Consider the following 13,659-nt stretch of genomic DNA (forward strand, 5'->3'; position numbering starts at 1 on the left):
ATGAGACACTAATAGGAGAGACACACTCTAAGTGAACAGAGATTTCTACCAATGTAATATGACCTCAAATGCCTGTTTCCTAAAATACTGTGGGTAGAATGTGAAGTGGCCTCCATAGGCTCACATGTTACAGCACTAGGTCCCCAGCTGAGCTGATGGTGCTGAGTGACAAGCTATGGAACTATTAGAAGGCCGAGCTTTGTTACAGGATTTAGCTCATTGAAGACAGGCCTTGAGGCTCCATAGTCTGGCCCCATTTCCTTTTTTCCCTCTGCTACTGGACCTGTGATACAATGTGACAGGCCAACCTGAGGCTCTCACTGCCATGACCCAACCATGATGCACTGTATCCCCCTTGGAACTGTGAACCCAAACAGGCCCTTTCTCTCTTGAGCTGCTCTAGTCAGGGTGTTTTCTCCCAGCAATCAAGACAACGAAGAACTGAGATACCTCCTGAGTCTCCAAGTTGACTTTGTTGTTCCAGCTTTACAGTCATGTCTGTAGAGAAGGAGAGTCCATGGTGGCTCTGATCAGACCCACAGTGTGTGTCAAGGAGGGAAACAGTGCTGGGCACTGGCTCGTCTGGAACCATCCAGATGTCAAAGCTGGGACAAGCACTGTTCCACAGTCACCTCTCTACTTGAAAACCACACCAAATTCAACCTGTGCCCTCTCACCTGAAGGGGACCTTATTCTATAAGTCACGGCTCCATTAGAAAGCATTAGGGCTCTGTGTTCTCACTATCCAGGCAAGTCCAAGCTCCTTACATAATGAATGCCCCCTGGGCATCCAAGTGTGAATGACTGAGGAAGAACACAAGAACCACGGAGTGATCTACACCCGACTCCAGTGCTGCAATAGCTAATGGTATCTCCCAAAGAGCCACAAGAGGCTCCCTGCAAACCTGAGGCCACCTACTAACAAAATGTACACTTGAACATTTGTTTATTGCTTCATGGCTTAGAAGATGTTTTCCTATCCATGCCATCATCTGGCAACAACCTGGGGAGGTGAACCCAATAAATGTCATTGTATCTATTGAAAGAAACAATTTGCCCAAGGATCAAGTCAGAATATAAACAAGTTTTTTCTGGTTTGTTTTTTTGTTTGCTTGTCTTTTTGAGACAGGGTTTCAAGTGTTCCAAGCTAGCCTCAAACTCACAATGAAGCCAAGGATGACCCTGAAACCACAATCCTCCCATATCCACTTATCAAATGCTAGGATGACAGGCATACAGCACCATACCTGGTTTATGAATCAAAATACCCACTGTGCTTTGGCCCCAAAGCCCATAGTGTAAAGATTCTTAGGTCTTTGCTGTATCCTGTCATTCCTCATTCAAATGCTGCTGAGTCCATACTGGTAGTCACTGGAGACCTCAGGAGCAGAGCCACAGAGAAGATGCTCAGAATGCCCATCTTACCTTTCCCTGGGTATGGAAGTCTTGCCCAATCTCACTGTGCTGGCTATGGCAACACGCATTACGCTCAGCAGCCATGAGCAGCCTTTCCAGGCCAGCTGCGTTTCATAATGTGGTCCACAGAAGATGTCCCTGAATGGCCTCCCTGCACCTGTGCTTGACCCTCCCCCAGCTCTCTGTTCTGCTTTGCTTTGCTCCCCCCCCCCACCCACCCCCTGCCCAAAGCACCCTCCAGCACCCCACACACACACACGCACTCCAGACATCTGGTCCCTCTGAAGAGCCAGAGGCTTCGTGATCAACTGCTACAGCAGCTGTTCTTTTTTTGCAAAGGTATCTCTGATTGCTTCCATTCCTGCTCCTATGGTTGGTCTCCTTACCCTACCCCCAGCTCCCGACTTAGATGACAACAGAAACCCAGTAAGAAGGCTTTTTTCCAGACAGCAATCTGCAGCTGCAGGAGATGGTCATCAGAGCTGACAGTGTTCCCACAGAGAAGCACTGCAGCACCGAATGGAATTACGAAACCAGGCACATTTTAACCTTCCCCTTCCGTGGCCCATTCAACTGGCCTAGGGCCTTGGGGTTCTGAAGGCTGCACAAGAAGGAAAGGGCCTTGCCTGGCATGGTGGCACATGCCTTTAATCCCAGCATTCCAGAGGCAAAGGCAGGTAGATATGAGTTCAAGGCCTACATAGTGAGTTCAGGACAGCCAGGGATAGGTAGAGAGACCCTGTCTCAAAAAAAGGAAGGGGAGGGGAGGGTTAGTGGGGAGAAGGAAGGAAGGAAGGGAGGGAGGGAGGAAGGAAGGGAGGGAGGGAGGAAGGAAGGTAGATGGATGGATGGATGGATGGATGGGGATGGATATATATGGCTTTGCTTCCTTTGAAGTGATAAGAGCAGGCTTTTTGCTTTAGCTACCCTTTAAAGGGACACTCAGTACTTACCTAATACTCAGGACACTGCAAAGCCAAGGTGAGAACATGAAGTGAATAATGTTTAGGGAATAAAAGTGAATGAAGGGCTGGCTCCTAAGATAACCATCCAATAAAAAGTTCTGGTTAGGGATTTTATGCAAATGAAACAGTTGGGAAGGCCCACTTTTATAATTGGAGTTGATGTGACAGGAGAAGGTATTTGGTCAGGGCAAAAGGAAGGTCAAGGTTCATCTCAGCCTAGAAACAATATACTAGCTGTAAGTTGGTACTAATTCTAGATCCAAACTCTAAAGATGGGCCAAAGACAAAAGAGAGTGTGGGTGGGAAGGGGCTGCAATGGACACCAGCTCAGAAATGGCAAGAAAGTGGGTAAAAGTGCCACCCAAACAGACCTCAATAGGAAGCAAGAGATAAGTGTGTCAGGTGGATGGCGGGATGCAAAGGTAAACACAGGACGTGGTCCTTGTTTTCTGCTGGAGAACTGGAGGAGTGGTTCAAGCTGCCCTGTACAAAAGGAAGGAAAGACCCAGAAATACCAAATGGCATGGAACCTTCTCCAGTTCTCCATAAATAACACGCACAACCCAGGCAGAAGAGGTTGCATACTTTTACAGACTTGAATCCAGATGGCTTATGACACACCAGAGAGCTTGGACTTCACCCAGGATGGAAACCATCGGAAATCAACAGCATCCTTGTAACTATTAACCTGAGTCCCTACTGTGTGCAGAGTGATGGGGACACGGCGGTAAACAAGGCCAACCACAGACCTGAAGCCTACATCCTAAGACCCTAATCCTATGTGCATGGCTGAGGCTGCTGCAGGCTGTGCCTGACACCTTTTGAAGCCAGAGCCAAGGCTTTCTTCTATATTCCCCAATAGTCTTCCTTGAGGGCAGGTTTCCCTGCAAGTGTTCCTTAGAGAAATTTGTATTTTTTGTGTTTGAAATTTGGATTTTTTTTGTTGGTGGTCTTGTTTCTTTGTTTTTGTGTTATGTTTGTGAGTGTTTTAAGTTTATTTAGGTTTTTTATTGTTTGTTTGTTTTGCTTTTTCATTGCTAAGGATTGAACCTAGGGCCTTTTACATGTTAGGCAAGGACTCTACTACCAAGCTACGGCTCCACTCCTGTTTTCTTTCTTTTCTAAGGATATTAAACAAACCGAACAAGACTATGACAAAATTTTTACTTTTAGTCTTCGCTTTGGCAATGAAGTGGGGATAGCTAGGTTAGGGCAGACTAGAGACTGTGGCTTACTGACTGCTGTCACTGTGGGGAGGCCGTGGATAATGGGAGTCTAAGCAAGAGAAACACTAGAAAGACAGAAGGAGCTCTGGCCCTTGGCCAGCCATTCAGCCCCCTTCAAATCCTCCCTGCCTTATTTTCATTCTAAAATTCTAGGATTTACTTTCATCCTGGGACAACCAGTATTTAAGGTCAGGTGCAACAAAAAATAACAGCTCATCTCCAGGGTGACCCCAGGCAAGGCCTGGGCCAGTTGTACTTCTGCAAAGAGTTCTAGAGACAAAGGAGACTGCAGAGGCCTTAAATCAGTGCTGACAGGTTCCCTCTGCTGCTGAGAAGGAACCCTGGGTACAGACACTGATGGCTCAGCTCCCTCAACAGGAAGTCACACTGTCTGGACCTGTGAGGGAACTGAGTGCAGGTTTCAGCACATCTGGCTCCACTGCTTTCAGTGGATCTTATTCTAAGAAGCACTCCCATGAGATGTAGAATTGTGTCTACAATCTCAAGTGAGTAAGACAAGAGGGTAGCTCTAACACATACTTATAACAAAACCTGTATCTGAATCATCCAGCAGCTTGGACCCAATAATGGCACATTTTATTTGCATCTTTCCAAAATCCTATGGGCAAGGTAAACACTGTAGTTACTTTGCAGATGAGAAAACTAAGGCTGAGAAAGGCTTGAACAGACACAAAGCTATATAACTGATAGCTATAGAGAAGAAAGTCCGACCTAGCTCTTGTTCCACATTCAAGACTCACCTCCAACTCCAGCCAGGGCAAAGCCTTTTCATGAGTTAATGTGGGAGCCTTTACCGAGTCTGTCCTTGTCCTAGCTCTCTTCCTCAGAAGATGCTGTCTCAAGCCTAGAAGGAGCCACCCAGCCTACCTATCACCCAGTAAAGACAAAGATAGCCAGTGAGGAGGCTGTTGAGGAACAGGACAAGAAGGAGTAGAAAGGGAGGGTTTCAAGCCCCCATTTCTACCAACCACTTGGTGAACGAGTGTGAGCTTTCCCTCAGCCCTGCGGTTTCCTCAGATCTAGAATGGCTATGGCCTTGCCAGCATTCAGCACTAATAATGACGTCATTGAGCTCTCATTTCCAGAGAGCCACTAGACTGCTAGATGAGCCCACTCTAGCATAAGGTCAGCTGGTCCCTGCTGGTGGCCTGAGCTTGACCTCATGCCTTGAGCTCCTCGCGCCAGGAAACAATTTGGTGTTTGGTCTAACCAAGACCACCTAAGCTACCCACAGTGAGCTTCTACTCTTGTTGGCACACATCTACGAACTACAGACATTGTTCCCAGACTAGCCCTAATTACACAAAGATAAACAAGACCATGCCTTCCATCAAGAAACTCCGAGTTTAAGGAGAGACATGCTAATTACTATGTCATTAGTAAATATTACATAGCAGAACTGGCATCAACTTCATCCTTTATTTGTGAATTCTCAGCGCCTTGAATTGTACCTGACCCAGTAGGATACGATCAACGTTTTTGGAATTAGACAAATAAAATAGACCATACAGCAGGATCTCAAAGGACACAGTTTGCCAGAAGCACTCTCTTCTCTGCCTCAAAGCTTCTGTCTTCATATCCCACTTTGTTCTACTGCTAGGCTGAAAGAACATCTCTCCTCCTTCCAGGAACTACCCCTTTCACACTGATCTTCAGTTCCATATGCATGCTGGCTGGGCTCCAACTCCCCGTCCCTCACACACCTCTGTCCCTCTGCTGCTTCATCTCCTGTGAGGGACACAGCCATCTTCACCCTCCACCACCATCACCCATAAGCTCCTGTATCCTCATCATCACCAAATCCAGTAGCCTTTTCCTCTTACCCAGCCTCCCTGACCTCCCCAGCCGCCTGGACACTGCCGTGACACTTTCCCCTCTTCTGTCAATACTCAGTCTGTCTGGCTGCTGCTCTTCCTCTGCTTGCCTCCGAAATGCAAGGCCTTGCCAAGACTCCCCTGCTACTTACATTAGCTCCCTCGAGAACTAATTTAACGTCAAGACTTCCAATTCAGGAAGCCTTTCCAGGCACCAACCCTACTCCAACCCTGCAGCATCCAACAAAACCACAGGAACTGAAATGTCAGGAGAGAAAAGGTCCCCACGGACATGGGAGAGGACAAACAGATTTTCATCCTCAGACTCTCCATAGCTTCTGTCATGGTGTGCCTGTCCTGCTTGACCCTGCTGTTCACTCACAAGTTCCCAAGACAGGAACTGTTCCACTTGCCTGCTCTCCGCCTGCTAACGTGGTGTTCAGAGACAGGTATGCCTAAGCATTTGCTGGGTTAAGAAGAAAAACCAGAGGTGAATGGATGGAAGTTCTTAACAAATTATGAAGTGCCAATGGACTATGAGCCTCTTCGTCAGAAGTCCCAACTGTGACTTGCACACAGCACAGGGCAAAATCCCTGGGTGCTGGCTCTGCAGGCCACTGGGTGGTCGAGAGCCTGCAGATATGGGAACACCCTTCCTAACTTCCTGAGGTTGAAGAGCACAGTCTAGAGCAAAGGAGAGGCAGTGAGGGACACGCACTCCTAAAACTATTTCTTCCACTCATTTCTCCTCTCTTCCATCAGTGAACATCCACTGTTCTAGTTAGCTTTAACTGCCAAGCTGACACAGCCTAGAGTCAGGAGAGACAAAAGCCTTGCATAGGAGTTGCCTAAATCAGATTGGCCGGTGGGCATGTCTGTGAGGGATTGCCTTGATGGAGAAGGGCCCAGACTCTGGAGACAGCAGTAGCAGCAGTGGCAGCAGCAGCATCGGCAGGCAGCCCCGCACTCTCTGTGTAAAGAAGTAAGCTGAGCATGAACCCCCATGAGTCAACAAGGAGTCACCCTCCATGGTTTCTGCTGTGCATTCCTGGTGAGGGAATTCCCTGGTAAGGAATAAGACTGTAGAACATTCCTGCCTTCAGGTTCATGTCTTATTTCCTTCAGAGATAGACGATGACCTGGAAATATATAGATGAAATAACCCTTTTGTCCTGCCATGCCCCCCACCACAAGTTGCTTTTGGTTTGAGTGTTTTATCACAGCAACAGACATGAAACCAGGATATCCGCTAAGAACCTTGAAGGTACCAGAGAATATTCTAGATACCAAGACTGCAACTTTCTTTTACTTGTTTATTTACGTTCCAAATGGTGCTCCCCCTCCTAGTCTCTCCTTCACCAAGTCCCATCCTCTTACCCCATCCCCTTCTCTTCTGAGAAGGTGGGACATGCCTGGGTATCCCCCCACCCTGGCATATCAAGTCTCTGCCAGATTAGGTGCATCCTCTCCCACTGAGGCCTGGCAGGACAGCCATGGAGACTGAGCTGCCTGTCATGTGTCCAGGACCCTCATTCCAGCCCATGTGCTCTTTGCCTGAAGGCTCAGAGACTACAACTTTCAACATGAAAGACAAGGCCTTTGCTTGCCTAGACCTCACATTCTAGTGAAAAGAACAAGATGCTAAGGAAAAAAATAAGGAGTTGCTTCATGGGGCACCCACAGCATGGCTTCGCTGTCTGGTGGCTTTCTCTCCTGCATGTTCTCATGGGCAGATCCACTGCTGTGCGGTTTGCACTATCTCCCCCTGCTATGGTACAGCGCCCACGTGCTAGCTTCTAATGGCAACAGAGCATGCTTTGGGTGGTTGTTACAGCTTCAAGGAAGACTGCTCTGGGAAAGATCTAGGGCTGCTGGGTCCCCAGAGTCTAAGACCTCAGGCTCCTCTGTCAGTAACACTGATGCTTAGGGGTTCCTGCCAGAGAGCCACTTGGCCATGCTTTTTTCAGGTTGTGTTCAATTCTGTCAGAGCCCTCCGGACTCAGCTGATTGCTGGTGGTAGATTTCTGTGTTATTTAGGGCACCGAAGTCCCACAGTCTTGACACAAACTTAAAATTAGAAATGCATTAAATATAGGAAAGAAGGAAGGTCACTCAGGAAAAGCAGCCTTCTGGGAGAGCTGCAGGACAAAGACACCCTGGAAACTTCCAGGTTCATTAATGGGTTTTACACAGCATTCAAGTGGTATTTCTCCTTCAGAAATAACACGGTGGAAAGCGTAGGGGACAGGCTCAATCCTCAGCTAACGCGGCCGAGTGAGTGACTCGGCAAACTAAAAATAGCTCCTTTCCCACTCGCTCTGACAGGTCTCACTTCGACCCTGTGCACAGGTTGATCCTCTGCAGCTTTTGTCCTGTAGCAAAATGAGGGCTGGAGATCCTTGAGCTTCACAGTGACCCCATCTCTGAGCCAAGTCTTGTTTAATTCCACAGCTCCTGCTCCCGGGGCTGTGTGTGCACACACGTGCATGTGTGCGCTGAGAGTCGGTGCTCCTCAACCAAACGTGGGCAGAATTTAAACCAGGAACATGACTCAGGGATGTGACTGCAGGCTGAGCCCAGGCAAGCCCCCAGAAATACTGACAATCAGGTCATTTGTCTTGGCTCTTCTCCTACCTCCTAGCAAGCCTCTTTGGGCCCCAGTGTTCTTGATTGTAAATCAAAATAATCATTCCTCTTGAAGCTTATTTCACAGCACCATACTAGGATCAAATGAGACAATGTACGAACGTGCTTTGTCTTTGCTACTGTGTTGGGGAACGAGACAGGCCAGACAGGCCGCCATATGCGGAGCTAGGCTCAGGCACAGGGAGACTCAAGCAGCGTGGCCACCTTAACTCATGCTCCCCTTGGCACACTGTATCTTTGCTATACACCAACCTGGTTAAGAGCCTGGGTCAAATGACAGTTCCTTTTTGCTAGTGTCCTCAGAATTATCGTTCTGTCTTCACCACTTGTATCTATCTCTATCTCACTTCTCAGCCCAGAGTGCCATGTTTACTCAGGTCCTAGGAAGCTCTTTGAACACAATGCTTATGGAGTTGACAAAAGAAAGGACAAGACAGAAAAGTCCAGAAAGAGGTAAACGTCAAAGTGGGGAAGGTGGGATACTACACACAAAAAACAGCAGATGGAGGCTGACCAGGAATCCAGAACAGCGGGGTCCTTGAGGTCTGCACAGGGAGAATAGCAAACCACAGGCAAAAGCTCTCGTTGACCAGGAAGAGACAGAAGGTATCAGAACAGAGCAGGTGGTTCTGAAGTCAGCACTAGCAACAGGGCATCATCTCAGGTCCTTCAGCCTAACTGGACCAGAAACAAAGACAGAAGACAAAGCATGTCAATCAGCTCTGAAGCCCTGAACTTCTAAACTAACTAGCATTCCCAGGCTGTCAGAGAACTGGGTTGTGGCTTGGAATTTGTGACCTTGGCTTCAAAACTTAGGAGCACCAGAAGCCAGGGCCACCACAAGCTTCAGGAGTATGTCAGCCAAGAAATAAGAATAAGAGACAAAAGAGACTCTTACATCTACAAAACATATCAGAATCATCTGGACCAACCCACATTCTAGCAAACTAAAAACATGGGAGGAGAGAAGCTTACCCAAATTCATGTCAGTTATCAACTCCAGTTGCCTTGAAACTTCAGAGAGCCCCTGTGCAGCCATCAAGTGAGCCTAGGTACTTCTCTGCAATTGTGAAATGCAGGATTGCACCTTGGGGGTGTATGTCAGAGCCAGTGCCCATGGGAAATGTGCAACAGCCCACTTGGAGCTTAGGAAACAAAAAGTCACTGTGATGTGTGCTCCCAGTCATGAGCAACGAAGTTGGTCAGACACTCTGTGCTCACATGTGCGTGGACATGAATCCCGATCACTGTGTGACCCCAGGAGTTGTCCAAAGCAGACTAAAGAGAAGCCAGGAGACACAGAGCCTTCGCCACTGTGGGGATGTTACAGAAAGACCAACCAGGCTGTAATCTCAAGTAAACTCCATCCCCAGATGAGACATAGCTCACAATAAAAGAATCAAGACTCTCAGGCATTAGAGACTCTGCCACCCAGACCTCAGAAACTTTCATTCAGAAGAAGGCACATGTTAGAAGGGAGGCACTTCACCTGAAGAGAAGGGATGGGAGTGTTGCTGACAGCTGGAGTCCTGGCCCATTTTAAGTTCCTCTCTTAGAGCCTTGCACTCTTATTCACAAAGCTTTGAATAACACACACTCACACACTCACACACTCACACACACAAACACACACACACACACACACACACACACACAGGCTTATGGAAGTGCATCTGCTAAGCATCCAGCACACGGGCCAGGAGAATCTCTAGCAACTTTGCATGCATTTGTCCTTCTTGTTCACCAGAAGGAAGGTTATGCTATAGTTCAGCTCCACCTGCCTGTGCTTTTCTCCTGATGGGGCTCTTGTTCTAGACCCTTCTCTAAAGATGTCCTAGGAGGCCACAGCCCAGACAGCTCACTCCCTCCTTGTCTTATGCCTTAGACATGAAAGGCAATTTATAGAAATTAAAGGCAGTGGTCAGCTGTGTGTGCCACACTCAGGTCCCTGAAGTTCAGGAATTTTCAGCTTACTTCAGGGTGTTCATGCCTCTCCATATGTCCTTACATCCCCACCTATTCCCAGCCCCTAACATAATGGCATCCAGCTTAGTATGGCTTCTGTCTTCTCCAAGGCAAATTCACCCAAAACCAACAAGCATATGGCAGCCTACCAGCCTCACTCTTCATGGGCCTCTGACAAACAGATGCTAAGGAAGCCAGACATGGGCATCGACAGGAAACAATGGCCATCACAGTTTACTAGCACGTGGCAGCCTGGAGTCTGAACCTGTAAAGAGAGCTGAGGGTGCACATCAGTCCCAGAGGCTAGAGCAAAGAAGAAGAGCTCCAAATGCAGGTGCTTGGAGGAGGTGGATTCAAGCCCACTCCTCATCTGTTGGGTCTGGTGGGACAGGCCTATAATCTTAGCTCTTTAAGGCCAAGGCAGGAGGATCATGAATTCAAGGTCTATCTAGGTCACAGAGTGAATTCAAGTCCAGTCAGGATACCTTAGTGAGAACCTATCCCAAAATAAAAAGTGAAAAAGAGGGCTGAAGACACAGCTCAGCTGTAGGGTACCTGCCTAGCATGTGCAAGCACAAGGCCCTGGATCTAACCCCAGTACGTCCACCCAGTTATGTCATAGCAGGTTCACAGGGCACATGTATGTACTGTCTGTGTCTGTAGCAGTGTGGCATACTGGTCCAAAACAGGTCATTGAATGCTTCTTGCAGAAGACAATGTAACCAACTGTTATCAAATCCTTGCTGCCCCCAGAGAAGTATACATGCTATCCTCACCAGCTCCCCTTGTAATACACAAAGTCTACTTTAGGAATTATGACCCACATCCTGCCGACAGAACCAGAGACAAAGCAATGGGCAAGGCTCCTGTGCCTCTGCTACAATGTCACCCAAGTTTCAAATGACATGGAAAAAAATGGGAATGCTAAAGACGATTACACTATTACACAATTCCATCAGGCTCTCTGCAACTGAACTCACTACACGGAAGAGACCAATACTCCATTCCTTCACTTGTGCAACCGTTAGCCAAACAGAACCAAAAGGAATACAGTAGAGATCATAAAGACACTCATGGTTGTTGCCCTTGAACTCATCACCAAGAGTCTAAAAGAAGCAGTTGGACAGGCTCTGGCTGCTTAGTTCAGAGGCAAATAAACAAATAAATACACGTGTGGTCACATGTATGTCAGAGCACATGCTAGAAGATGGAGGACAACTTAAGGGAGCTGGTTCTCTCCTTCCACTATGTTGGTTCCAGGGATAAAACTCAGGTCAGCAGGCTTGGTGGCAGGCTTCTTTACCTGCAGAGCCATCTCACTGGCTCTCTGTAGTCAGTTTACATGATCATTTTAAGACTAAGAGGAAGTGAAACAGCACTTGTGATAAACGAAGGCTGAAACAAATAACAAATACTACCTCTGACCTTTTTACAAGTATGAGCTCCTGCATATGCAAAAAAGATGTGCTTTAGTTAGCATGGGGGTTAAAAGTGGGCTTATTATCATTGCTGTGTACATACTGCCTTCATGGCACAGAGGAAGGGCTCGGGAGAATGAAGCTAGGACATGCAATGGAAATGGAACCATCCTGCGTACTGGGAAGGGGGTAGCCAGGTGGCCCTGGGGAGGGGAAGCCCTCCAGGTGTGGAGAGGGTTGTAATTAGCCTCTTGCTAATTACGGAAGTCTTACAAGCTTATTAATTTTTTTCTGACAGACTCTGAATGAAGACTGAATTCCTTCATTAAACTAACTCCAGTTCAGAGACACAGCTCCTGGCGCCCGTTCTTCTAAAACCTCTATCCTTTCTTTAAGAATGAACAAAAAGACTCAGTAACGTAAAATTTAGTGACAGAAACATACACCCTGGAGATTAAGATTCCTGCCTTACATGGAGAACTTCGGGTCATTTCAGAGAACCAAAGGGACTTGAATAAGCAAGTGGGCTACAATGTTTTCTTCACTGGAATTATAAACAAAGGTGCAGAATCCCTAGCTCAGTATTAAACGCCTCCTAGGTTGGGTTACAGCCCCCCCATCCCCATGTTATTACCTTGTGAGGGCTCCATGCCCCAGCCAATTTAACTGTTAGCAGTCCCCATATGTTTTCCTCACCTCCTCACCCGGAATGACTCTATTCAACGTGTTATGTTCCCAGAAGTCCTCCTGTCTCTTCCAAATGCTTCAGTCCCATCCATCCCTCACAGCATACCTCAAAACCATGCCATTCTCAGAACCCAAGCCAACCTTTCTACTGATTGAATTCAAGTTCTCACACCTGCCAGTGGACCCAGAATGCTGGCCTCTGAACCTCCCTAAATGAGTTACACAGTCTGCCTGATGCTAACGGACACGTGGGTAACCAAGGACCAACTTTTCTATCATAGTAAACCATCAGCTTCTTGTGAGCAAGGACCCCTTCAGATTCCTGTATAAACATATCATGACTAAGACTTGTATATAAGAAGCCCTGAGGAAACACTTCACTGTGAGACAGGGAAGGCACACTGTATGTGCAGGAAGTCACCCCAGAAACTTCTCTGCAAAGCAGGGAAGGCAGAACACTGCACCTGCAGGAAGTCGCCACTTACCTCTGCTGCTCCTGTCAGGCAATGGAGAGGTGAAGGCACACTCTTCTGCGACCTCTGGAAGGTGAACGGTGAATCTTGCTCTACAGGCTTCTGAGCTTCAGGAGACTCCAACCTCCTCCCTAGCTGACCATAGTCTGCTCGACCCCAGGTAAACACCTTGCCAGATTCTGCAAATAAACACGACCTGAATGAAGGCTAATGTTCTCCAGATGTGCTCTCAAGAGTAAACAATAGTTACTAGTAAAACTGTGACTGTTTACTTCCTTATGTTTCAATCAAGGACATGAGCATTGGCCTTGGCGGGGTGAGAGGGGAATGGCTCAGATTCCTTGCCATGTAAGTATGAGGACCTAAGATCAGATCTCCAGAACCTGTTCAGAGCCAGATGAGGTAGTTCACATCTCTAATCCCAGTCTGCCCATGGAGAGATGGGAGGCAGAATGCGCCAAACCCTACAAGCTAGGCATACAAAGCAGTAAACAAGAAACTCATTCTCAAACAAGGTAGGAGACAAAGACCACATGAGATTGTTCTATGACCATTACACACACAGAGGAGACACACACACCATGGCACACATGGGCCCACACTCTCACAAACATGCATGTGTGTATACAAAGAGATGTTTAAAAAGAGAAATAAAAGAAGCATGGGTCTCCATACATTCACATATGTGGGACTTGAGGTTCTGAGAAGCTAAAAGACTCCTCCAAGAACAAGCAAGTAGAGATGAGCAGAGTCAGACTCCGAGGACAGTCTTGGGTCTATGATGCTCTTGCATAGAGATTACATCATCATGGGTAAACACCAACCTTGCTGGTGGCTCACCCACTCTCTCTCAGTCCCACCACCCCCTCCTTTTGCTTTGCCCAGATGCCTGGTCTCAACTTTCCTCCTTCCTATGTAGTCCAGGGGCCTTGTACTCCTCACATCTCCTGGAGCTTCCTCCCAACTCTATGCTGGTTTCTTGTTTGCCCCTCCTGGTAACATAAGGAGTCCTCCTTTAACCAAAGGAA

General features: G+C 47.5%; 1 protein-coding gene across 7 annotated transcripts in view; it reads right to left on the reverse strand.

The window, feature by feature from the left end:
• The window catches only part of Sergef (secretion regulating guanine nucleotide exchange factor), a 199,607-nt gene that overhangs the window by 136,757 nt on the left and 49,191 nt on the right, over nucleotides 1-13,659 (reverse strand). For all 7 annotated transcript variants that reach the window (XR_013110562.1, XM_076934607.1, XM_076934604.1 and 4 more), the window contains one exon: nucleotides 12,644-12,810. Coding sequence is in view for 6 of the 7 variants with exons in the window: in XM_076934607.1 (XP_076790722.1) it covers nucleotides 12,644-12,810 (167 nt within the window). In the remaining variant the exon portion in view is untranslated. The remainder of the gene's footprint in view (nucleotides 1-12,643; nucleotides 12,811-13,659) is intronic.

This window comes from Arvicanthis niloticus, chromosome 1 (genome assembly GCF_011762505.2).
Source record: "Arvicanthis niloticus isolate mArvNil1 chromosome 1, mArvNil1.pat.X, whole genome shotgun sequence".
In the NCBI taxonomy this organism is placed as follows: Eukaryota; Metazoa; Chordata; class Mammalia; order Rodentia; family Muridae; genus Arvicanthis; species Arvicanthis niloticus.